Below are 24,831 nucleotides of genomic sequence, written 5' to 3' on the forward strand. Positions count from 1 at the left end.
TGCATAGTGCTTCCTGCATATCTCTTGTTCATGGAATAAAAGAAGCAGACTGTAGGTAAAATTGAATGTTGTTTGATTTATTCACCTCTAAAATAATAGACAAATAATTAAAAGCTTTATTTTAGTGGTGAAGTCTGATGCTTTTTTTAAATTTCCATGCTGGGTCGATTGCCTATTAGTTTTCTTTGACTTTTATCTCTTGTTCACTACAAATTGTCCAGAGATGAGGGAGGTCCACACATGTTTGCTCATCTGATTGTTAGATTTGCAAGTTGTTTAAGGTTGTTGTGTGTGCTGAGTTTCTCCATACTGTTTGTCTATATAAATATTGAAAATCTGGACTGGATGCCACGAGAGATGTCTTAGCTCTGTTTTTAGTTCTCTGTCTCCACCTGCTGGTTGATAGACACAACTATACCACAGGTTCTGGAATAGTGGGAAGGACTAATGGAAAGAAAATGTATCAGGTAAGATCTAATTTCTCCTTATTGCCTAAGCACACAACACTTTACCCATAGTATTTCTTCTGTCCTGCAGGCCTATGAACTGTCCACCTTAACAGGGACTCAGGTTTTGCTACTGGTGGCAAGTGAAACTGGCCATGTGTACACTTTTGCTACAAGGAAACTCCAGCCCATGATCACCAGTGAGACAGGAAAGGCATTAATCCAGACGTGCTTGAATTCTCCAGACTCGCCACCTCGTTCGGACCCAACTATGGATCAGCGCATGAGTGCAACTGGATTTGAGGAGACAGATCTCACTTATCAAGTATCTGAGTCTGATAGCAGTGGAGAAACAAAGGTACAGTAACTTCCTTCAATTTACTATTTTATTTAACAAAATTGCATTGAAAAATGTAGCAAAGCGGTTTACAATAATATGCTGTAGAGGGACCCCTGAGAGAGAGAGCACCAAAAAAAAGAAGGGTTTATTTAAATAACCAGGTAAGTTGAAACAAACTTTTTGCTCTGTGTCATGGGGAGGCATTTATTCATGTGGACACTGTTGAAGGGAGTTGAGAGCATGGGGTGGCACAGGGTGTATAGACTGAATTGTACTAGATATTCTTGTTTTCACCGTGCTAGAAGCCTCTCAAGAAATTTGTTGGTCCTGATCACTACTACTACTAATCATTTCTCTAGCGCTACTAGACGTACATAGTGCTGTACACATTATATACAGGTACTTATCTCTGTCCCTAGAAGGCTCATAATCTAAGTTTGTTGTACCTGGGACAATGGAGGGTTGACTTGCCCAAGGTCACAAGTAGCTGCAGTGGGAATTAAACCCAGGTTACCAGGATCAAAGCCCCACTACACTAGCCATTAAGCCACTCCCTAACTGATACCTACCCCTCCCCCCGCCATGGTAGCTTAGCACCATTTTGCAGCACCAAAGAACTGTCCTTAATACACACCTTTTTTGCCATTAAACCTACTGTCTCTTATAGAATGACTACTGTAGTAATGCTGATTTCTTTATTGTCCTTGCTATACCAGTTGGAACATTGGGTTGTGTCCCTTTTGTACCAGTTTTCCAATGACTGGTATATAGGTTTAGTGCCTCATAGAATTCTCCAGTATTTTCCCTTCCTCTAGTAAATGGTAAAAGTTGTTCAAGCTGGTGCAGCAGGTCCCAAGCCTAGCTTGCTGGTCCACTGCTTAAGGCCAACGAAGCAAACACCCACAGAAGGTAATCTCTCCACAGGAGAACCACTGCTTAAGGCCAACACTCAGTGGTTGAGCCTAATGTCCTTGGTCCATTGACCCAGTCCGGTTGAGCATAGAGCCTGGTCTCCACAGCACTAAGCCATCACCTGCTGGTGTTTAGATGACCTCTGTCTTGGTCCCTGCCTTTGTGTGTGTGGGGGGGTGCTGGTTCTCCAAAAAAAAGTGGGAGAAAAGTTCACACCTGGTGGAGCTTGGGGAACCTATGGGGGCTCCATAAGTCTCGGGTTGGTAAGGGTCCGGCAGGTTGGCACAAGACCAGCCACACGATCAGCTATATCTGGCCAGTGCTGTGCTGCATACAGGAGCTGACAGCTTAGTACATCTGTCAGCTACCTTTGCTCTGGCTTTGATGGGTCATTTCTGATTACGGAAACTGTCCCGGGGGGGGGGGGGGGGGGGGGAGCTGGGAGGCTGCTGGTCCCAGTACTGCCTCTCTCGCGAGACCTATGGTCCTGATAACGTTTGGTGGGAATGACAGCCATTTTTCCTTCAGCTCTCCTATCTTAGCTGCCAGAGCAGCACCAACAGGTTTTTGAGCCGGGAGGACCCATTTTATTTGGGTGGAGGGGGCGGAGCAGAGCCCATATTCATATTCATTTAACTTCTAGTCTGTGGGAGCCCCAAGTGCAGACTGTCTTCATCAGGTTGTCCTGCTGGTTAAAGAGGATGACTCTAGGCAGCAGGACCTGCTGGGGGCCACACTTTGGGCAGCAAGGTATCCCAGGCCTGATGGGGCCCAGCTTGGAGGCAGCAGAGGTCAAAGAGAACCTGGTGGAGCTGCTGTCTCCTGGAGGATACTGCTTCAGACCTGGATTAGGACCCCAAGCATCCCCCTAAGGGAGGAGAAGAAGTATTTGCTGGTAATCTGCATGTTCTGGCAGGCCTGTCACTACTACTACTACTTAACATTTCTAGAGCGCTACTAGGGTTACGCAGCACTGTACAATTTAACAAAGAGAGACAGTCCCTGCTCAAAGAGCTTACAATCTAATAGACAAGTGAACGGTCGGTCCGATAGGGGCAGTCAAATTGGGGCAGTCTGGATTCACTTCACTTCCTTATTGGCACTGGATCCTGAGGAGAACAACTTGTATGTGGAGGGTCTGGTGGGACACCGCCACAAGCCCTCTTCTGCCTAATGTCAGAATAGGAGTCATAGGAACAGCTGTACTGGGTCAGACCAATGGTCCGTCTAGCCCAATATCTTGTTTCCAGCAGTGGCCATGCCAGATCACAAGTACCTGGCAGAAACATTCTATGTGTATGTGTGTATATATGTATGTATGTATGTAATCCGAGCCCCAGTACAGAGTCCATGGAGAGCCTGTAATGGTGAAGGCCCAACTTCCTCACGATTCCATGGCGGTGGACTCTGCTCTCAGAAGAGCCAAGAGCACTAGAGACTATGCCTCTATGCCCCCAGGCAGAGAATCTAGGACCTTGGATTCTTTTGGGAGGAGAACGTATCAGGCCGCTATGCTCGTCGCCAAGATCCAAACTTACCAGCTCTACACGAGCATCCACTTGCGGAACTCGGTGAGGCAACTGTCCAGTTTGGTTGAAGCACTTCCTCTGGAGCTTGCAGAACCTTTTCACCAGGTGGTCAGGCAGCAGAAGGCGTGTCATAAATTCCTGGTCAGGTGGTCTTGCGACACTTCTGATGTGGCATCCCGAGTAGCTGCTCAAGTATAGTGATGCGCAGACTCTCATGGCTGCGTGTCTCTGACTTGGATCATAAGACCCAGCAGAGAATGGTGGATGTTCCTTGCCGGGGGGATAATCTTTTTGGAGAAAAAGTAGACATGGTCGATCAGATCAAAAAGCACCATGATGCTATGGATTCCCTCTCCCGCCGGGCATCTTCTGCTACCACCTCCTCTTCTAGGAGGTTTTTTGGAGGGAAGAGGAGTGCTCCCTATTCCTACAACAGGCGTAGGTACACTCCTACTTCTCGGCAGCCTGTTCAGGCTCAGTCCCAGCATGCTCGTTCCCGTCAACGGCGTGCACCTAAGGCCCCTAGGGCTCCCCAGCAAAAGCAAGGAACGGGCTTTTATTTTATTTTCAATTTGTTTATTGGAAATTATCATTCCTTTACATATATTCACAGGTGATTTACATGTTACTTGAACATTGTTACTTTGTACCAACGTATACACTCGCACATTGCTTATTCTACTACTGATCTCATCTACTTATGTGCTAGACAACAAGATTCCTAGGAAACATACCACCTTGTCTAACTTTTATCATCACCTACCAAATTAAACTGTATAACTATTAACCAAATCAAACTCTCTCTCTCTCCTCCCCTATTTCTAACCCCTTCCCCCCCCCCTCCCCCCCAAAATTGCCCAACCCTCTATCTACCCCACCCCGGGAGGTTGCTTAGGTTAACTTTTGTACCAGTTTTCCAATGACTGGTATATAGGTTTAGTGCCTCATAGAATTCTCCAGTATTTTCCCTTCCTCTAGTAAATGGTAAAAGTTGTTCAAGCTGGTGCAGCAGGTCCCAAGCCTAGCTTGCTGGTCCACTGCTTAAGGCCAACGAAGCCTCTTGGCCTTAAGCAGCCTCTAGTCTCTTGTCATCAGTCATTAGAGATTGAGAATACGATTCCTGCCCCCCTTAGGTATTGTCTGCCAAAATGGATGCCAAATTCTGAAGAAATCTTTCTCTGTAAAACTGGAGTCATGGTGAAGTTCTGCCAGTCGTCGTTCAAATTTCATAAAGTCCATCATGCAGCCACGCCACTGCTGTAAAGTAGGTGCTTTTATTTGTAATCCATTCTCGGAGGATAATTTTCTTCGCCACTACTGTGGCTCTGTAAGGAACGGGCTTTTAACTGGCTCCAGTGCAGCATAGCCACAGAAACGGTGTCCGTGCTGGATGGCTTGCCGATCGGGGGGAGGTTGATATTTTTTCACCAAAGATGGCCTCTTATAACCTCCGACAGGTGGGTTCTTCAAATAGTCCGGTTAGGATACACTCTCATCTGGTATCCAGGCCTCCAAATTGCCCACCGGGAGCTCAGTCCTTCAGCTCCCAGCACAAGCAGGTACTTGCAGAGAAACACTCTGCCTTTCTAAAGGCCAATACTACTACTACTACTATTAAACAATGCGGTCGAACCCGTTCCACCAGGGGAAGAAGGGCTGGGATTCTATTGCAGGTACTTCCTTGTGCAAAAGAAAAGGGGGGATGCGTCCCATCCTAGAGCTAAGGGCCCTGAACAAATTCCTTGTCCGAGAAAAGTTCAGGATGGTTTCCCTGGGCACCCTTCTTCCCATGATTCAGGAAAACAGCTGGCTATGCTCTCTGGACTTAAAGGATTCCTATACTCACATTTCGATACTCCCAGCTCACAGGAAGTATCTTCGATTTCGGTTGGGAACCCAGCACTTGAAGTACTGTGTACTGCCCTTTGGCTTCGCGTCTGCACCCAGGGTCTTTACAAAGTGCCTGGCAGTTGTTGCAGTATCGCTACACAGACTGGGAGTGCATGTGTTCCCTTATCTCGACGATTGGCTGGTGAAGAGCACCTCGGAGGCAGGCGCTCTACAGTCCATGCGGATGACTATTTGACTGCTAGAGCTACTGGAGTTTGTAATCAATTATCCGAAGTCCCACCTTGTCCCGGTTCAGAAATTGGAGTTCATTGGAGCTCTGTTGGACAGGACGTCTTGAGCTTATCTTCCCTAGGCAAGGGCAGACAATCTCCTGGCTCTAGTGTCCTTGACTCGAGCGTCTCAACAGATCACAGCTCGGCAGATGTTGAGACTTTTAGGGCACATGGCTTCCACAGTTCATGTGACTCCCATGGCACGCTTACATATGAGATCAGCTCAGTGGACCTTAGCGTCCCAGTGGTGCCAGGCCACAGGGATCTAGAGGATGTAATCCATCTCTCTACCGACTTTTGCAGCTCCCTTCAGTGGTGGACCATTCGATCCAATCTGACCCTGGGACGCCCATTCTAAATTCCTCAACCGCAGAAAGTGCTGACGATGGATGAATTCCTCCTGGGGTGGGGAGCTCATGTAGATGGACTTCACACTCAAGGAGCTTGGTCCTTTCAGGAAAAAGATCTTCAGATCAACCTCCTGGAATTATGAGCGATCTGGAACGCTCTCAAAGCTTTCAGAGATCGGCTGTCCAACCAAATCATTCTGATTCAGACAGACAATCAGGTTGCTATGTATTACACCAACAAGCAGGGGGGCACCGGATCTCGCCTTCTGTGACAGGAAGTTGTCCAGATGTGGCTTTGGGCGCACCATCATGGCATGTTTCTCCAGGCCACGTATCTGGCAGGTGTAAACAGTCTGGCCGACAGGTTGAGCAGGATCATGCAACCTCACGAGTGGTCACTGAACATAGATGTTATCCGCAAGATCTTCCGAGCGTGGTGCACCCCCTCAGTGGATCTTTTTGCCACTCGGACAAATCACAAAGTCCCTCAATTCTGTTCCAGACTTCAGGCCCACGACAGACTAGTGTCAGATGCCTTTCTTCATTGGGGAGGACAGGCCTTCTGTATGTGTATCCTCCCATACCTCTAGTAGGGAAGACTTTGCTCAAGCAAGACTGCGGAACCATGATTCTGATTGCGCCCTTTTGGCCCCGTCGAATCTGGTTCCCTCTTCTTCTGGAATTGTCCTCCGAAGAACCGTGGAGATTGGAGTATTTTCTGACCCTCATCACTCGGAACGAGGGGTCGCTTCTACATCCCAACCTCCAGTCTCTGGCTCTCACGGCCTGGATGTTGAGAGCTTAGAGGTTGCCTCCTTAGGTCTTTCAGAGGGTGTTTCCTGAGTTTTGCTTGCTTCCAGGAAAGATTCCCCGAAAAAGTGTTACTCTTTCAAATGGTGGAGGTCTGCCGTCTGGTGTGACAGCAAGGCCCTAGATCCTTTTTCTTGTCCTACACGGGCCCTGCTTGAATACCTTCTACACTTATCAGAGTCTGGTCTCAAGACCAACTCCGTAAGGGTTCATCTTAGTGCAGTTAGTGCTTATCAACGTGTAGAAGGTCAGTCTATCTCTGGACAACCTTTAGTAATTCGTTTCATGAGAGTTTGCTTTTGTCAAACCTCCACCAGTGTCATGGGATCTCAATGTCGTTCTCACCCAGCTGATGAAAGCTCCTTTTGAGCCACTGAATTCCTGCCATCTGAAGTACTTGACCTGGTGGCTGTTACTTCAGCTCGTAAATGCATGCACCTTATATCAAGTTTCATCGTAACAGAGTAGTCCTCCGCACTCACCCTAAGTTCTTGCCAAAGGTGGTGTCTGATTTCCATCTGAACCATTCAGTTGTCTTGCCAACAAATTTTTCCCCGTCCACATATCCGCCCTGGTGAGGACAAGTTGCACACCTTGGACTATAAGAGAGCATTGGCCTTTTAGGTGGAGCGGACTAAGCCCTACAGACAGTCTGCCCAGTTGTTTGTTTCTTTTGATCCCAACAGGAGGGGAGTCTCCATTGGAAATACACCATCTCTAATTGGCTGGCAGATTGCATTTCCTTCACTTACGCTCAAGCTGGGCTGACTTTGGAGGGCCATGTCACGGCTCATAATGTTCGAGCCATGGCTGCGTCAGTGGCTCACTTGAAGTCAGCCTTCATTGGAGAGATTTGCAAGGCTGCAACGTGGTCATCAGTCCACACATTCACATCTTACTACTGCCTTCAGCAGGGTACCCGACGTGACAGTCAGTTTGGGCAGTCAGTGCTGCAGAATCTGTTCGGGGTTTAGAATCCAACTGCACCCTCCTAGGCCCATTTCTGTTCTGTTCCAGGCTCCACTCTCAGTATGGTTTCAGGTCAATCTGTGTTATGTCCTCGCCGTTGCGAGGTCCAATTGACCAATGTTCATTGTTTTGAGTGAGCCTGGTTGCTAGGGATACCCCAGTTGTGAGTATAATACAGCCTGCTTGTCCTCTGAGAAAATGAAGGTACATACCTGCAGCAGATATTCTCTGAGGACAGCAGGCTGATTATTCTCACAAACCCACCCTCCTCCCCTTTGGAGTTATCTCAGTTCTCCTTTTTGCTTTTTATTTAACAGAGAAAGGGCACGTTCACGTCGCGGGCAGGAAGCCGTTCGCGCATGCACGGTGTGTTCGGCCTGCGTGACGCAGAGTTCTAGAAGTTTCTTTATTTTTGCTCTGCAATTTTTTCCCCAGTCTCCTGGGCCGTTGCGGACGACGACCCAGTTGTGAGAATAATCAGCCTGCTGTCCTCGGAGAATACCTGCTACAGGTTTGTATTTTCATTTTACTTAAGTTGGGAATTCTACAACTGGCATGGGTACTGAACAAGTGAGTAGGGGTTAGGTTAAAAAAAAAAAAAAAAAAAGCCTAGATTTGAAGATGGCCAGAGCTGGAGCTTGATGTACTAACCCAGGAAGTTTATTCCAGGTATATTGTTCAGCACGATAAAGGGAATAGAGGAGATGGGACAGATGAGAGAGATTTACCCAATGAACGGAGTTCCCAGGAAGGAGTGTAGGGAGAGATAAGAGTGGAGAGGTACTGAGGAGCTGCGGAGTGAATGCACTTGTAAGTCAGTAAGAGGAGTTTGAACTGTTTACTGAAATGGATAGGGAGCCAATGAAGTAACTTGAGGAGAGGGCTAATATGAGCATAGCGACACTGATGGAATATAAGTTGTACAGCAGAATGTTTGAACAGATTGGAGAGATTTGGCTTAGTGGGAAAAGTGTGAGAAGCAAGTTGCAGTAGTCTAAGCGAGAGGTGATAAAAGTGTGGATAAAGATTTTGTGTGGAGTTTGGGGAGTCTGTGGTGGATGACCTTTTTAAAATGTGTTACTCCCAGTGGAAATCATCACTGATGCACTGTCAGGGACATTTTACTCACAATGCAGCAAACTTCTGCAGATTTCCTCAGCTGTGTGCGCTGATGATTTTAAAAATGTTATTTTAATGCCATTAGTTATTGCATTGGGAGTAATGTATTTTTTTTTTTTTTTTTTTTTTTTTAAAACCATGTGTGTTAGAATGCTGAAACTTAGTGCACAGTTCTAATGACATGGCTTATTGTATCAAGCCCTTATTTGCGTATTGATGCAGCAGCAAGGCTTGGTGGAAAAGCATAAGACCAATTGGTGGATAAATATATAAATCAGTTATACAAAAATCTATATTTTTTAGGTTTTGCTTTAGCAAATTACCATATTGTACCAAAATGTACACTAAATTCATTCACACAATATAAATTAAATTATGTAAGCACTGCAATAACAGCAGCCAGCTCTAATTCTGCTCATGACCTTCTTCTTAGGTCAAAATGAATGCAGAAAGAGTCAGATATTCATGTGAAGGTCTGCAAATGAAAGGTTGAATAGCCAGGAGTTGCAGTACAGTGGGAGATACTGCCTGAGCAACCCTGATCTCTCCTGAATACCATCCTGTGGCACAGGATGCAAAAGCCCTATTCATGCAGCTGCTTTCCTCACTTTTTTAAATGTGAAACCACAATGATGGGCAGCATCTTTTTTTTTTTTTTTTCTTACTATTTTCTATGTTTTAAAATAATGTGAACTAGCTCTGTGTTGCAGAGGACAGAAATATACCATAGGGATTCCTCCCCACCAGCACTCCTTTTTGTTTTATGTGTAATGATTGTTACTGTTGCTGGCTGCTGAAGCTGAACTGTGAGATCCCTCCTCAATCTCATTGATAAAAATTTGATTCTGCCTCCATGTCTATATAAGGTGAAGTTTTTCTCGCTGGCATCCTTGGCTGGGCCCCACACATTCCTTATAAGCTGCAGCTGTCTCTGACTTTGGTGCTGCCTGAAAGGGAGGAGAAAGGGGGGATGCAAGATCAGCAAATGGAAACATTTTGGTGTTGGTTCATTTTGATATTCATATTTTGGAAAAGTATTTCAAATTCACTTAAATAGAAAACACATCAGAATACATTTATAAATAATAGGTCCCAGCTTGAACTCATGTCTTTTGGCATTCAGGATTTCAGATGCTAACGTGTCAAAACTCAGCAGTTGCTTGTATTTTTACAAGTCTATCATTGTCCAGTGCCTCATGTATTGTGTACTAAAATATGCTATATCTTCTAGTGTAACGTGTGGTTTTACTCCCTCCTGTATTTTAAAGCAGGGACTCGGGAGATTTTATAAAACATGGCTACTAAAATGGTCACTAGTTATCGTTATAAGAGTATTGGAGCAGACTTAAAGATCTCAATATGCATACTTTAGAAGAAAGGCAGGAGAGGGGGAGATACGATAGATATTTAAACACCTCTGTGGCATAAATGCACAGGAGAAATTAAGCTCTGGACCAAGGGGGCATAGGATGAAGGTGAAAGAGGACAAACTCAGGAATAACCTAAGGAAGTATTTCTTCACAGAAAGGGTGAGTTCATGGAATGTCCTCCTGGTGGAGGTGGTTGAAACAAATATATCTGAATTCAGAAAAGCTTGGGACAAGTACATAGGATCTCTAAGGGTGAGAAAGGGATAGTAGATGGCATGAATGGGCTGATGACAGGCTATTTGGTCTTTTATCTGCCTTCATTTTTTTAGGTTTCTATGTGAAAATCTTGGAACAGGGCTGCAGAAACTATTGTTACATTTGTCTGGGTGGATGATCGGGGGACATAGCTGAGAGGTAAGAGAAATTGGGTAATTGAAATAGACTTAAAAGAAAATCATTCTGACCTCAGGCAGTATAAAGAAGTCCAGGTAATTTTGAAGGAGGTGGAGGTTGGAGATAAGTTCAGTAGTGGACAGACATGTTAAAAACCTTAAAGATTATGTAGAACTGAAGCTAAGATGGCTCAGAGGGTCCACAGAAACGTTTTCTGGGTGTAAGTGTCCATATGTCATATGCTTTTGGATATATTTCTACATTCTGTTCACTGTGTAGCAGAGGTTGGGAGTATGCACATTTGTTTCCTGCTAGAGCAAAGAAGCTTATTGGGGTCATATGCTTGTGTAAGTTTTCTTTGGTAATAGAAATAGATTTCTTTTTTTATGCTGGAAATTGATTTGATTTCACTCTAACAACTTTGTGCTATGAAACAAATGCATTTGGTCTTCGTTTCAAAGTGTTCATATTTGTTTTGTTCATCCCTGTTTTTTGCTACTTAAGTACTAGGCATAGCTATGTAAATAGCTTTTATGTTTCACTGAATGACATCCTTGTACCTGACTGGGTAAATGTAACAGGGCATGCTAGGGAGGTAAAATTCCTTGATGAAATCAAGGACTGCTTTATGGTGCAGCTGGTAAAGGAGGAAAAATTCTAGACCTAGTCCTGTACATGATCTGGTGCAGGAGGTAATGGTGCTAGGGCCATTTGATAACAGTGATCATAATATGATTTGATATTGGCTCTGGCGAACACACAGGAAATCCAGTACGTTGGCATTTAAGTTTCAAAGAGGAGACTATGACAAAATGAGAAGAATGGTGACAAAAAAAAACAAAAAACTTAGGAGCAGCTGCAAAGGTCAAGAATTTACATCAGTCGTGGATGCTGTTCAAAAATACCATCCTGGAAGCCCAGGCCAGTTGTATTCCGTTTTATTAAAAAAGGAGGACAGGAGGCCAGACGACTGCCAACATGGTTAAAAAGTGAAGTGAAGGAAGCTGGAGTAGGAGGAAGGCTAACTTGAGTTTTTCTCGGTGTCTCACATTGTGGAGCAGTGCAACGTGCAGGCGGATTTCCTCAGCTGGCATTTCCTGGGTCCGGCCAAGTGGGAATTATCTGAGGAGGCATTTCGCCTCACTTGCCAGAAATGGGGCACACCGGTGATGGACCTGTTGGCAACATGGGCCAGATTCGGGCCAATGCCAAGGTGCCTTTCTTCAGCAGAAGGAAAGAAGCCGGGTCCGCTGGGATGGACGCGCTGCTCCTGCCATGGCCTGAGTTAGTTCTACTTTACGTCTTTCCTCCGTGGCTGCTTTTAGGCAGGGTCCTGCACAGGATCGGGCGACAGAGTTCGTGTCATCTTGGTGACTCCGGATTGGTCGCGGCACCAATAACACTGGTCTACAAAAAAAAACTTTTTTTCTGTAACAAGAACAAAACATACATTTTCTGGAAGATAATTCTTCCCTGAATCCAGATCTCATTTCAGAATTTCTGTATCAGCCTCAGTTTTCATGTGATAATGGTTTTTATAAATGTTTGTGTCGGCGTATGTAGCTATTATATGTATCTGGCAAAATGACTCTTCTGCTACAAGAGTTCCAAAAAAAAAACTGTCAGTTCACAAAGAAATCAAAGATATAAGCAACATAAGAGTAAAGAGAAGTGAAGAAACATACCTAAAAAGATTTCCTTCCTGATTTCCTGTGGTACTTTGCCTCGGGAACGTCTCTCCGTAAGGTCCAGCAGTAGTCGGACAACATTGCGGCATTCCATTTGCCTTGATAACGCTTTTCCATTTGAGAAATGTCCTGGTGGAACCGTTCTAACGGATTCAATATCATTACAAAAGACCATGTCACCTTCCTTGGAGAAATATTCAGAAAAAATAGCATGTCGGTCACGAAAAACACTCACTTTCATATCACAAGAAAGAAGATTCCATCCTTTTAATCTCGAACCTAAAAGCTCAGCCTGTTGCTTCGACAAATTTAAATCACGAACAAGATCGTTGAGATCCCCTTGTGTCAAAAGTGGGGCACGTTTGAGTCACAGAGGTCCTGAAAGGATGGGTCGGTATGCATTTCCCCTTCTCTGTCTTCTGCATGTTCATCACTGTATTCATCTTCACTCACTATCAAATTCTCAGGAGGTACTGGCAATTCTTCACTGTGACATACAGGTCTTATAGCAGATGGTAAGTTAGGATATTGCACAGTTTTCCTTGTTTTCGAGGTGATTCCTGCTATTTTTGTCAGACAGAAATAAGTCTGTTGTGTGATCCATTGGTTCTCTCCAAATCATGGGAACAGCAAAGGGCATGCGATGTCTTCCTTTTAACCAGCCTGTCAGGAGTGTAACACACATCAAACAGCAAATGTGGGGAGCCCATTTGCGGTCCTGTTCACCAAACTTACACCCGAAATATAGTTCGTAGCACTTTTTTACAAGAGGATTAAGTTTTCGTTTTTGCGATTTCAGAGTAAACTCTCCACAGATATAACAAAAAGAATTTGGGCTATTTGCACAGGTATGAGGCATTTCTTCTGAAATGACACAAAACACAAACCTTCACAAACGTAGAACTACAAGCAGTCACTTCCAACAGCAATTGTTGACTGAACTCTCAGTGCTGAGATACAGGTGGCAACTGACGCAACAGAATGTGTTTGAACATGTTCGAGCATGACTCATGGGCAATGTTGCCAAACCTTCCTTATTTCCTGGTGGTGGCTTTCTAAACTAAGGGTTTTGTATTGTAATTTCTAGTATATTTCAATTGTTTTTCCAACAATTACAACTGCTGAATTAAATTAATCCACAGCAGCAGGGCCGCTGAGAAACTTGGCCAGGCCCAGGACAAGGCCGCCGCTGCTGCTGCTGCTCCCCCGAGGGCGGGATACAGGGAGGGAAGGAGACCCGAAGGGATGAGTTCCGCCTCACAGGGAGGTGAGAGGTAGAGTCGGCACCACGCGGTGATTTAAATACAGGGGGCCGGCCCGGTGGCAGACGGTCAGAGGGCGGGTGGGACTGGCACCGGGCCCCCCCCTCTCGGTGGCCTTCACAGCAGGGTACCAAAATGCAGCGTTTTCAAGGATTTTTATAAAAAGGGTAACGTGCCACAAGAAAACTGAGCCCAATAGGCAAAAACTGATTTCATTTTCGAATTCAGCACCCATGACTTAGCTAAGAACACCATTCACATTCTTTGTAACAAAAATGCCGTTTACCAGTGTAATATGCAAACTTGGTTTGTATCCACGTAGAGCCTCCTCTGATTCTGCTTTTGGAGCAGCTGTGTTAGTGTGGGCAGTGATGGTTTCCCTCCCTCTCTAGGGATTGCTTTGGTACATCCTACCAGTTACTGGATTCATCTGCTGCATGCGCAAAGGAAGGTAAAATTTTTGTCTTACCTGATGATTTTCTTTCCTTTAGCCACAGTAGATTAATCCAGGATCCCTCCCTGCGTTCTCTGTTGCGCGGCTTGTCTACAGTGTTCTGTTCCTTTACGGTCTGGATTGTTTTGAAGAAATTTAACAGAAGGAAAAATGATTGAAAAATTGGACAGACAGAAGTTAGTGTAGCTGTTTTGTCAGTCTGCCATGAGCTACGTTTTTTTTTTTTTTTGCACCTGTTGGTGCATTGTAGGTGAAGGTTTTGGTTTCATATTTCATTTCTGCTTTGTGATGAGAGAGACATATGCTGGTTACTGAAGGGGCTGATCATCCAGTATCACTCACTTCAATTTAAGTTCTCTATCTCCACCTGCTGGTAGATGGACACAACCCACCAGTTACTGGATTCATCTGTTGTGGCTAAAGGAAAGAAAGATATTAGGTAACACACAATTTTACCTAATCTTTAAATTCGATCATGGTACCAAAAGATTGGAGGGTGGCCAATGTAACGCTGACTTTTTTTTTTTTTTTTTTTTTTAGTAAGTTTTCCAGAGGTGATCTGGGCAATTATAGACTGGTGAGCCTGATGTCTGGGCCGGTCAAAATGGTAGATACTGTTATAAAGAACAAAATTAGAGCATATTCAAAATCATGGTTCAATGAGACAAAACCAACTTGTATTTAGTCAAGGGAAATTTTGCCTCACCAATCTTCTACATTTCTTTGAAGAGGTGAACAAAACACGTGGATAAAGGTGAGCCAGTTGATGTGGAGGGGCATTTTCGATATGACATCTAAGTCCAACTTTGAACGTTTTGCGAAAAAGTCCCAAATCCAAATAGGAAAGAAGGGGTCATTTTCAAAAGAGAAAAATGTCTGTCTTTTTTTTTTTTTTTTTTTTTTGAAAATACGGTTGTGAACGTTTTGTGATTTGGACGTTTTGTTTTTTGGTCCATTTTCGAAAAAAAAACCATCCAAGTGCAAAACGCACAAAATCAAGCCATTGGGATGTAGCATTTTTAGTAGACTGGTCCCCCTGACATCCCAGGACATCAATAGGGCACCCTAGAGGGCACTACAGTGGACTTCATAAAATGGTCCCAGGTACACATCTCGCCATTGCTCCCTTACCTTGTGTGCTGAGCCCCCCAGAACCCACCACCCCCAACTGTACACCATTACAATATCCCTTACAGGTGAGGGCACCTATATGTGGGTACAATGGGTTTCTGATGAGTTTTGGAGGGCTCACAGTTTCCTCTACAAATGTAAGGTAGGGGGAGGTATGATCCTGGGTCCACCTGTCTGCAGTGCACTGCACCCACCACTACTCCAGGGACCTGCATTTTATTCTAATGGACCTGAGTATAACATCTGAGGCTAGCAAGTAATGTTTTTCATCACATTTTTGGAGGGATGGGGGGGGGGGGGTTAGTGACCACTGGAGGAATAAGGGGAGGTCATCCTTGATTCCCTCCAGTGGTCATCTGGCTATTTAGGGCACCTTTTTGTGCATTATTCGTTCTAAAAACAGGTCTAGCTCAAAACGTCTTGGTTTTAGTCCTGGTCGTTTTTGTTTTGTTCCAGTATGCTGAAAAACGTCTAAGTCTTAGGAATGCCCATGTCCCCCTCCTGAACACGCTCCTGATAACACCACCTTGAGATTTGGACGTACTTCTGACCGGCTTCATAGAAAAACGTGTAGAAATGGGTTTCAAAAATACTGATTTGGACGTGTTTGTAAGAAAAGCATCAATGCTGCTTTATGCCACTTTTTAGACTCTTTTCTGTTTTGAAAATGAGCCCAATTGTGTATCTGGATTTTCAAAAGGCATTTGACAAAATACCTCATGAAAAACTCCAGAGGAAATCGGAGAGTCATTGGATAGGAGGTAGTGTTTTATTGTGGATTAAAAACTGGTTAAAAGATAGAGTAGGGCTCAATGGTCAGTATTCTCAATGGATTAGGGTAGATAATGGGGTTCCTTAGGGGTCTGCTGGGAACGCTGTTTTTAAAAATTTATTTATTAATGATGATGGGAGTAACTAGTGAGGTAATTAAGCTTGCTGACTAAACAGGTTTTCAGAGTTAAATTGCAAGAGGATTATGAAAAATTACAAGAGGACCTTACAAGACTGGGAGACTGGGCATCTAAATGGCAGATGATGTGAGCAAGTGCAAAGTGATGCATGTTGGGAAAGAGTAACCCAAACTATAGTTATGTGATGGAAGGTTCCACATTAGGAGTCACTGAGCAGGAAAGGGATCTAGGTGTCATTGTTGATAGGTTGAAACCCTCTGCTCAGTGTGTAGCAGCGGCTAAGAAAGCAAATAGAATGTTAGGTATTACTACTTGACTCAACATGTGATTAAACTCTGGGATTCTTTGCCAGAGAATGTAGTAAAAGCAGTTAGCGGGGTTTAAAAAAGGTTTGGATAGTTTCCTAAAAGAAAAGTTCATAAGCCATTTATTAAAATGGACTTGGGGAAAATCCACTTCTTATTTCTAGGATAAGCAACATAAAATGTATTGTACTTTTTAGGGATCTTGCCAGGTATGTGTAACCTGAGTTGGCCACTGTTGAGAAACAGGATGCTAAGCTTGATGAAACTTTGATCTGTCCCAGTATGGCAATACTTATGTTCTTATGTATATACTTTACCCTCCAACTGTATTCTTCCAGTGTGTAAACAATCTGTGGGATCTAAATTCCTGTCACCCTGTATGGAGATTAAACGAGCAGATCAAAGTGACATCCAATGGATTTTATTAGAGATATCATATATAAGAAAGTTGCCCGACACAGGCCGTGTTTCGCCCACAGAGGGCTGCATCAGGGGCTATAACAAACAAACAACTCAAATTATAAAATATCAAACTCATAAAAACTATATAATATACAAAATTTAAAAACATAAGATATTGCTATTGCTTTTAAAACAGACATAGATTATCAACAATAAAAGTTTCTGGTGAAATATTAATAAATATAAGCACAAACATAACACAGAAAAATATAAAATATATAATATAATGTATAAATGAATCATCACGTCTCTAGTATCACTGATAGACTAAAACAATTACTTACAGAGAACTCAGTTTATATGTCAGTAAGATGAAAATGTGTGATTAGCCTCCCATTACTTCATGTACAAGTGATGAGTGGTGTCCCCTGTTGGGTGTTATATAGGCCCTCGGCTGGTAAACAATGATTTTTGGGTTGTGGTCAGTTCTGAGGACAACTTTAATAATTGAGCCAAAAAAAGGATATATGTACTTCCAAAGCCTATCAATTATAAAACTCCTTTTATATCCACTTAGTCATTAAGCAACATCATGCTATCTTAGAAAAATGGAGGAAAAGCCTCAAGTGACTCCGTTATTCACAGCTCAATGGCCTTCAACTTTACAGAGCACTCACTCATCATTGGCATAAAAACTTCCATAAATTCTTGTCTTTCATTTTAATCCTTAATGCTTTTGAAAATTTCGTTTTTAGTATTTTTATTTCTTAATAAATAGAAACTTATCTTTGAAGTAGGGAAGTTTCTATATATTAAGAAACTAGTAAAAAAGGCCCGTTTCTGACACAAATGAAACGGGCGATAGCAAGGTTTTCCTCGGAGTGTGTATGTTTGAAAGAGTGTATGTGAGAGTGACTGTGTGTGAGACAGAGAGTGAATGTGCGAGTGTGTGTGTGAGAGAGTGAATCTGAGTGCGAGTGTGTCTGTGAGAGACAGTGTGTGAGAATGAGAGTGTGTGCAAGTGCGTATGTAACACAGTGTGAGAGAGTGTGTTTCACACAGATACAGTGTGTGCGAGAGAGAGAGTGTGTGTGAGACACAGACTCTCTGTGAGACTGAGTGTGTGAGTGACTGTGTGACACAGAGAGTGAATGTGATACAATGTGAGACAGAGTGTGTGAGAGACTGTGTGAGAGTGAGAGAGAGAAAGACATTGACTGAGAGAGAGAGTGTGTGAGAGAGAGCGTGTGTGTGTGTGACAGAGATACCTCCCCCTCCCCCCCCCACCTCTCAGGTGTCAGCCCCCCCCCCTCTCTCTCTGGTGTCTGAGCGTTACTGTGCAGGACGCTGAGCTCTGGCTGTGCTTCAAGGAACTGACCAATCCTATTTAATAGAATGCACCTCCAACATTCTGAAGCCGAGAAACCTCGTGTGGTTGGTCACTGCTGCTTGTGACGAACCCGGAAGTACGTGATGTCAATTCAGGAGATGGATACAGAGAGCAGGAATGCCTCAGCCATGTAGTCAGCTTCAGAATGTTGGAGGTGCGTTTTATTATATAGGATGAAAAAACAAACAAAAAAATTTTTTCAAAAGCATTAAGGATTAAAATTAAAGAGACCATAAGAATTTATGGAGGTTTTTATGCCAATGATGAGTGAGTGCTCTGTAAAGTTGAAGGCCGTTGAGTGAATAACTGAATCACTTGAGGCTTTTCCTCCATTTTTCTAAGATAGCATGATGCTTAATGACTAAGTGGATATAAAAGGATTTTGTAATTGACAGTTCTGAGGACAAGCAGGGCACTACTTAGCAAATATGGGTGATGTCATCCGACAGAGCCTGCCCTGGCGCAGGCACTACCCAGTGTTCTGGATTCTTCTGAAGTCTTTGGCAGCACTGCACTGTACATGTATGGGTGCCTTCTGCCCAACATAAGCTAGCAAGACTAGCTGTTTTTCATTCATCCACTGAGCAGTTGCATCTCGTTTGGTTTTTTTCTTGGTATACTTTTTCTTTACTTTCTGGTACCTTCCCTAGAGTTTCTGGCACGTTTTAAGGTTGGTTTATTTTGTCTGCTGCTCCGTCGGCCCTCTTAGGGTGAGCATCCGAACAAGTACTTTTTTTTTTTATTAAAAAAAAAACAAAAAATTGAGCCATGTGATTTTGCTTGGGCTATTTTTGCCCTGATGTCCCTTAAAACTCCCAGTAATTGTAAGAAGTGTTTCTTGATGACGGCCCACGCTATTCTGAACAAATAGTTTGTTTTACCCCTCCTACCAGCAGATGGGGATAGAGAAAACTGAATTCCACCAATTACATCACTGCATAAGCTGCTATTCTCCATGAAACAATCCAGTATTTTTCTCTACCTTCCTACAGGTGGTAGATCTGTGGTGCTTCTGTCACTGGCCAAGCTCTCATAAGTACATAAGTATTGCCACACTGGGACAGACCAAAGGTTCATCAAGCCCAGTATCCTGTTTCCGACAGTGGCCAATCCAGGTCACAAATACCTGGCAAGATCCCAGAAAAGCTCAATACATTTTATGATGCTTATCCCAGAAATATGCAGTGGATTTTTCCCAAGTCAATTTAATAATGGTCTCTGTTTTCCTTTAGGAAGCTGTCCAGACCCTTTTTAAACCCCGCTGAGCTAACTGCCTTTACCACATTCTCTGGCAGCAAATTCCAGAGTTTAATTACATGTTGAGTGAAGAAAACCTTTCTCCGATTCGTATTAAATTTACTATTTTGTAGCTTCATCACATGCCCCCTAGTCCTAGTATTTTTGGAAAGAGTAAACAGATGCTTCACATCTGCCCATTCAACGCCACTCATTATTTTATAGACCTCTATCATATCTCCCCTCACTCGCCTTTTCTCCAAGCTGAAGAGCCCTATCCGCCCTAGCCTTTCCTCATAGGGAAGTCATCCCATCCCATTTATCATTTTCGTTGCCCTTCTCTGCACCTTTTCTAATTCCAGTATATCTTTTGTTGAGATGTGGCGACCAGAATTGAACACAATATTTGAGGTGCGGTTGCACCATGGAGTGATACAAGGACATTATAATGTCCTCATTTGTGTTTTCCATTCCTTTCCTAATAATACCTAACATTCTATTTGCTTTCTTAGCCACAGCAGCACACTGAGCGGAAGGTTTCAATGTATCAATGATAACACCTAAATTCCTTTCTTGGTCTGTGACGCCTAACGTGGAACCTTGCATGACGTATTTATAATTTGGGTTCCTCTTTCCCACATGCATCACTTTGCTCTTGCTCACATTAAACGTCATCTGCCATTTAGACGCCCAGTCTCCTAGTCTCGTAAGGTCCTCTTGTAATTTTTCACAATCCTCCCATGATTTAACCAGTTTGAGTAACTTTGTGTCATCAGCAGATTTAATTATCTCACTAGTTACTCCCATCTCTAGGTCATTTTTTATTGATGATTAAACATTAGTAACAGATTCATTAAAGTCAAACATTTTGTGAAGTACAGCACTTCTCGCTTTATGGGAGATATTTCGCAAATATGCATTCCATATATTGAGAAAATTCTTTATTCTTTTTGGGTTGCCGTGGGCCGCCCTGGCTTCCCAGAGCATTAATTCATGGAGCTTATTCCTCCAATACCATAGGTCATTTTAAATATGTTAAAAGGCAGCGGTCCCAGCACATACACCTGGGGAACACCACTAACTACCCTTCTCCACTGAGAATACTGACCATTTAACCCTACTCTGTTTTCTATCTTTTCTCCGAGGACAAGCAGGCTGCTTGTCCTCACTGATGGGTGACGTCCACGGCAGCCCCTCCAATCGGAATCTTCACTAGCAAAATCCTTTGCTAGCCCTCGCGCGCCGATGTGCAACGCGCATGCGCGGCCGTCTTCCCGCCTGAAACCGGCTCGTGCCGGCCAGTCTTCTTTTGTCCGCGCTCGGTACGGTCGTGTTACGCCGTTCGCGCCCCGAAAAGTTGACCGCGCGCGTCTTTTTTGGACTTCACTAATAAAAAAATTTAAAAAAAATCCTTTCGGAAGGAGACCTTTTCGGTCTGTCCCCTTCCTATATTTCTAGTTTTTGCCCCGTGAAGTTTTCTTTCGTCGTCGGGGTAGGCCCTTTGAGGCCTCGGTTCGAAGTTTTTCTTCCCCTTTTTGTGGTGCCATCTTCGCCATTACGAGTTTTGATCTCGCCGGCGCGATTTTTCCGCCCATGACATCGAAGTCTCCCAGCGGCTTCAAGAAGTGCACCCAGTGCGCCCGGGTAATCTCGCTCACTGATAGACACGCGTCGTGTCTTCAGTGTCTGGGGGCTGGGCACCGCCTGCAGGCCTGTAGTCTGTGCTCTCTTTTACAAAAGCGGACTCAGGTAGCGAGATTGGCCCAGTGGAACGTTTTGTTCTCGGGCTCTTCGTCGGCATCGGCACCGGGAGTATCGAGTGCATAGAAGTCGCCAGCGTCCAGACCTTCATCCTCTGCCGCAATTGCATCGAGTGTATCGAGGCATCAACCCTCTGCATCGGGGCTGAGACATCGGAAGGCTGCGTCGGTGGTACCGGGACCTCCTCGTCTGCTGATGTCGTCGGACGGTGGTGCTTCGTCTGGAGTGCAGGTGAGGGCTGTCCATTCCCCTGCTGGTGGCGGTGAGCCTTCGGGTGGGTCTCCCCCTACCCTGAGGGCTCCTGCGGTACAGCCCCCCCGAGACCGACCTTCTTCGGCCTCGGCCCCGAGGAAGCAACGGCTGGATTCTACGTCCTCGTCGGTGCCGGGAAGCTCCGGTGACATGCTTCGTCCCAAGAAGTCGAAGAAGCATCGACACCGGTCTCCTTCCCGTGTCGGCACCGAGAGCTCTGGGTCGCCGAGGGAGGCGGCACCCAGCAGGCATCGGCACCGAGAGGACCGCTCACCCTCTGTTCAAGAGGTGTCGATGCGCTCCACTATGGACAGCCCGGAACAGCCTCCACGCCCGGAACAGACTCTGACATCGACACCTGCATCGGCTTCCATGTCTTTCTCCACAGCCGCTCTGCACGAGAGTCCTGCGGTAGCCTCCCAGGAAGGCTCCCCGACGACGTCGGCGGAGGGAGCTTCGCCGGTGCGGGCGAGGGAGTCTACCTCTCGACGCTCCCACCGTGGCCGTGGTTCCACGGAGTCGAGCCGGGCACGGCTTCAGACACAGGTTCGTGAACTTGTCTGATACGGATGGTGAGGCCTCGTGGGAGGAGGAGGAGGACATCAGATATTTCTCTGACGAGGAGTCTGATGGTCTTCCTTCTGATCCCACTCCCTCTCCTGAAAGGCAGCTTTCTCCTCCCGAGAGTCTGTCTTTCGCTTCCTTTGTCCGGGAGATGTCTACGGCCATCCCCTTCCCGGTGGTTGTGGAGGACGAGCCCAGGGCTGAAATGTTTGAGCTCCTGGACTATCCTTCTCCACCTAAGGAAGCGTCCACAGTACCCGTGCATCATGTCCTCAAAAAGACATTGCTGGCGAACTAGACCAAGCCATTAAGTAATCCCCACATTCCCAAGAAGATCGAGTCCCAGTACCGGATCCATGGGGACCCAGAGCTGATGCGCACTCAGTTGCCTCACGACTCTGGAGTTGTGGATTTGGCCCTAAAGAAGGCTAAGAGTTCTAGGGAGCATGCTTCGGCGCCCCCGGGCAAGGACTCTAGAACCTTAGACTCCTTTGGGAGGAAGGCCTACCATTCCTCTATGCTCATGGCCAAAATTCAGTCTTACCAGCTCTACACGAGCATACACATGCGGAATAATGTGCGGCAGTTGGCAGGCTTGGTGGATAAGCTCCCCCCTGAGCAAGCCAAGCCTTTTCAGGAGGTGGTCAGGCAGCTGAAGGCGTGTAGAAAATTCCTGGCCAGAGGGGTGTATGACACCTTTGATGTTGCGTCCAGGGCCGCTGCTCAAGGTGTGGTGATGCGCAGACTCTCATGGCTGCGTGCCTCTGACCTAGAGAATAGACTCCAGCAGCGGATTGCGGACTCGCCTTGCCGTGCGGATAACATTTTTGGAGAAAAAGTCGAGCAGGTGGTAGAGCAGCTCCACCAGCGGGATACCGCTTTCGACAAGTTCTCCCGCCGGCAGCCTTCAGCTTCTATCTCTACAGGTAGACGATTTTTGGGGGGAAGGAGGACTGTTTCCTACTCTTCTGGTAAGCGTAGGTACAATCCTCCTCCTCGACAGCCTGCGGCCCAGGCTAAGCCCCAGCGCGCTCGCTCTCGTCAGCAGCGTGCGCCTCAGCAAGGCCCCTCGGCTCCCCAGCAAAAGCAAGGGACGAGCTTTTGACTGGCTCCCGCAGAGCATAGCTGACATCCAAGTGTCAGTGCCGGGTGACCTGCCGGTCGGAGGGAGGTTGAAAGCTTTTCACCAAAGGTGGCCTCTCATAACCTCCGATCAGTGGGTTCTCCAAATAGTCCGGCAAGGATACACCCTCAATTTGGCCTCAAAACCTCCAAATTGTCCACCGGGAGCTCAGTCTTGCAGCTTCCAGCACAAGCAGGTACTTGCAGAGGAACTCTCCGCCCTTCTCAGCGCCAATGCGGTCGAGCCCGTGCCTTCCGGGCAAGAAGGGCTGGGATTCTATTCCAGGTACTTCCTTGTGGAAAAGAAAACGGGGGGGATGCGTCCCATCCTAGACCTAACAAATATCTGGTCAAAGAAAAGTTCAGGATGCTTTCCCTGGGCACCCTTCTCCCCATGATTCAGCAAAACGATTGGCTATGCTCTCTGGACTTGAAGGACGCCTACACGCACATCCTGATACTGCCAGCTCACAGACAGTATCTGCGATTTCAGCTGGGCACACGTCACTTCCAGTACTGTGTGCTACCCTTTGGGCTCGCCTCTGCGCCCAGAGTGTTCACGAAGTGCTTATCTGTAGTAGCAGCGGCACTTCGTAGGCTGGGGGTACACGTGTTCCCATATCTTGATGATTGGCTGGTGAAGAACACATCCGAGGCAGGAGCTCTACAGTCCATGCAGATGACTATTCGCCTCCTGGAGCTACTGGGGTTTGTGATAAATTATCCAAAGTCCCATCTTCTCCCAGTGCAGAAACTCGAATTCATAGGAGCTCTGCTGGATTCTCGGACGGCTCGCGCCTATCTCCCAGAGACGAGAGCCAACAACTTGTTGTCCCTCGTCTCGCGGGTGCGAGCGTCCCAGCAGATCACAGCTCGGCAGATGTTGAGATTGCTGGGCCACATGGCCTCCACAGTTCATGTGACTCCCATGGCCCGCTTTCACATGAGATCTGCCCAATGGACCCTAGCTTCCCAGTGGTTTCAGGCTGCTGGGGATCTAGAAGACGTGATCCACCTGTCCACGAGTTTTCTCAAATCCCTGTATTGGTGGACGATTTGGTCCAATTTGACTCTGGGACGTCCTTTCCAAATTCCTCAGCCACAAAAAGTGCTGACCACGGATGCGTCTCTCCTGGGGTGAGGAGCTCATGTCGATGTGCTTCACACCCAAGGAAGCTGGTCCCTCCAGGAACGCGATCTGCAGATCAATCTTCTGGAGTTACGAGCGGTCTGGAACGCTCTGAAGGCTTTCAGAGATTGGCTGTCCCACCAAATTATCCAAATTCAGACAGACAACCAGGTTGCCATGTATTACATCAACAAGCAGGGGGGTACCGGATCTCGCCCCCTGTGTCAGGAAGCCGTCAGCATGTGGCTCTGGGCTTGCCGTCACGGCATGGTGCTCCAGGCCACATATCTGGCAGGCGTAAACAACAGTCTGGCCGACAGGTTGAGCAGGATTATGCAACCTCACGAGTGGTCGCTCAATTCCCGTGTAGTGCGACAGATCTTCCAGGTGTGGGGCACCCCCTTGGTAGATCTCGAGCCAACCACAAAGTCCCTCAGTTCTGTTCCAGGCTTCAGGCCCACGGCAGACTGGCATCGGATGCCTTCCTCCTGGATTGGGGGGAGGGCCTGCTGTATGCTTATCCTCCCATTCCTCTGGTGGGGAAGACTTTGTTGAAACTCAAACAAGACCGAGGCACCATGATTCTGATTGCTCCTTTTTGGCCGCGTCAGATCTGGTTCCCTTTTCTTCTGGAGTTGTCCTCCGAAGAACCGTGGAGATTGGAGTGTTTTCCGACCCTCATCACGCAGGACGAAGGGGCGCTTCTGCATCCCAACCTCCGGTCCCTGGCTCTCACGGGCTGGATGTTGAGAGCGTAGACTTTGCCTCTTTGGGTCTGTCAGAAGGTGTCTCCCGCATCTTGCTTGCTTCCAGGAAAGATTCCACTAAGAGGAGTTACTTCTTTCTATGGAGGAGGTTTGCCA

General features: G+C 45.9%; 1 protein-coding gene across 2 annotated transcripts in view; it reads left to right on the forward strand.

The window, feature by feature from the left end:
* Window positions 1–24,831, forward strand: part of SRF (serum response factor) — a 157,211-nt gene that overhangs the window by 26,428 nt on the left and 105,952 nt on the right. For both annotated transcript variants that reach the window (XM_030195700.1, XM_030195701.1), the window contains exon 2: window positions 538–804. In XM_030195700.1, coding sequence (XP_030051560.1) covers window positions 538–804 — 267 coding nt within the window. The remainder of the gene's footprint in view (window positions 1–537; window positions 805–24,831) is intronic.

Source organism: Microcaecilia unicolor, chromosome 3, assembly GCF_901765095.1.
Source record: "Microcaecilia unicolor chromosome 3, aMicUni1.1, whole genome shotgun sequence".
Classification (NCBI taxonomy): Eukaryota; Metazoa; Chordata; class Amphibia; order Gymnophiona; family Siphonopidae; genus Microcaecilia; species Microcaecilia unicolor.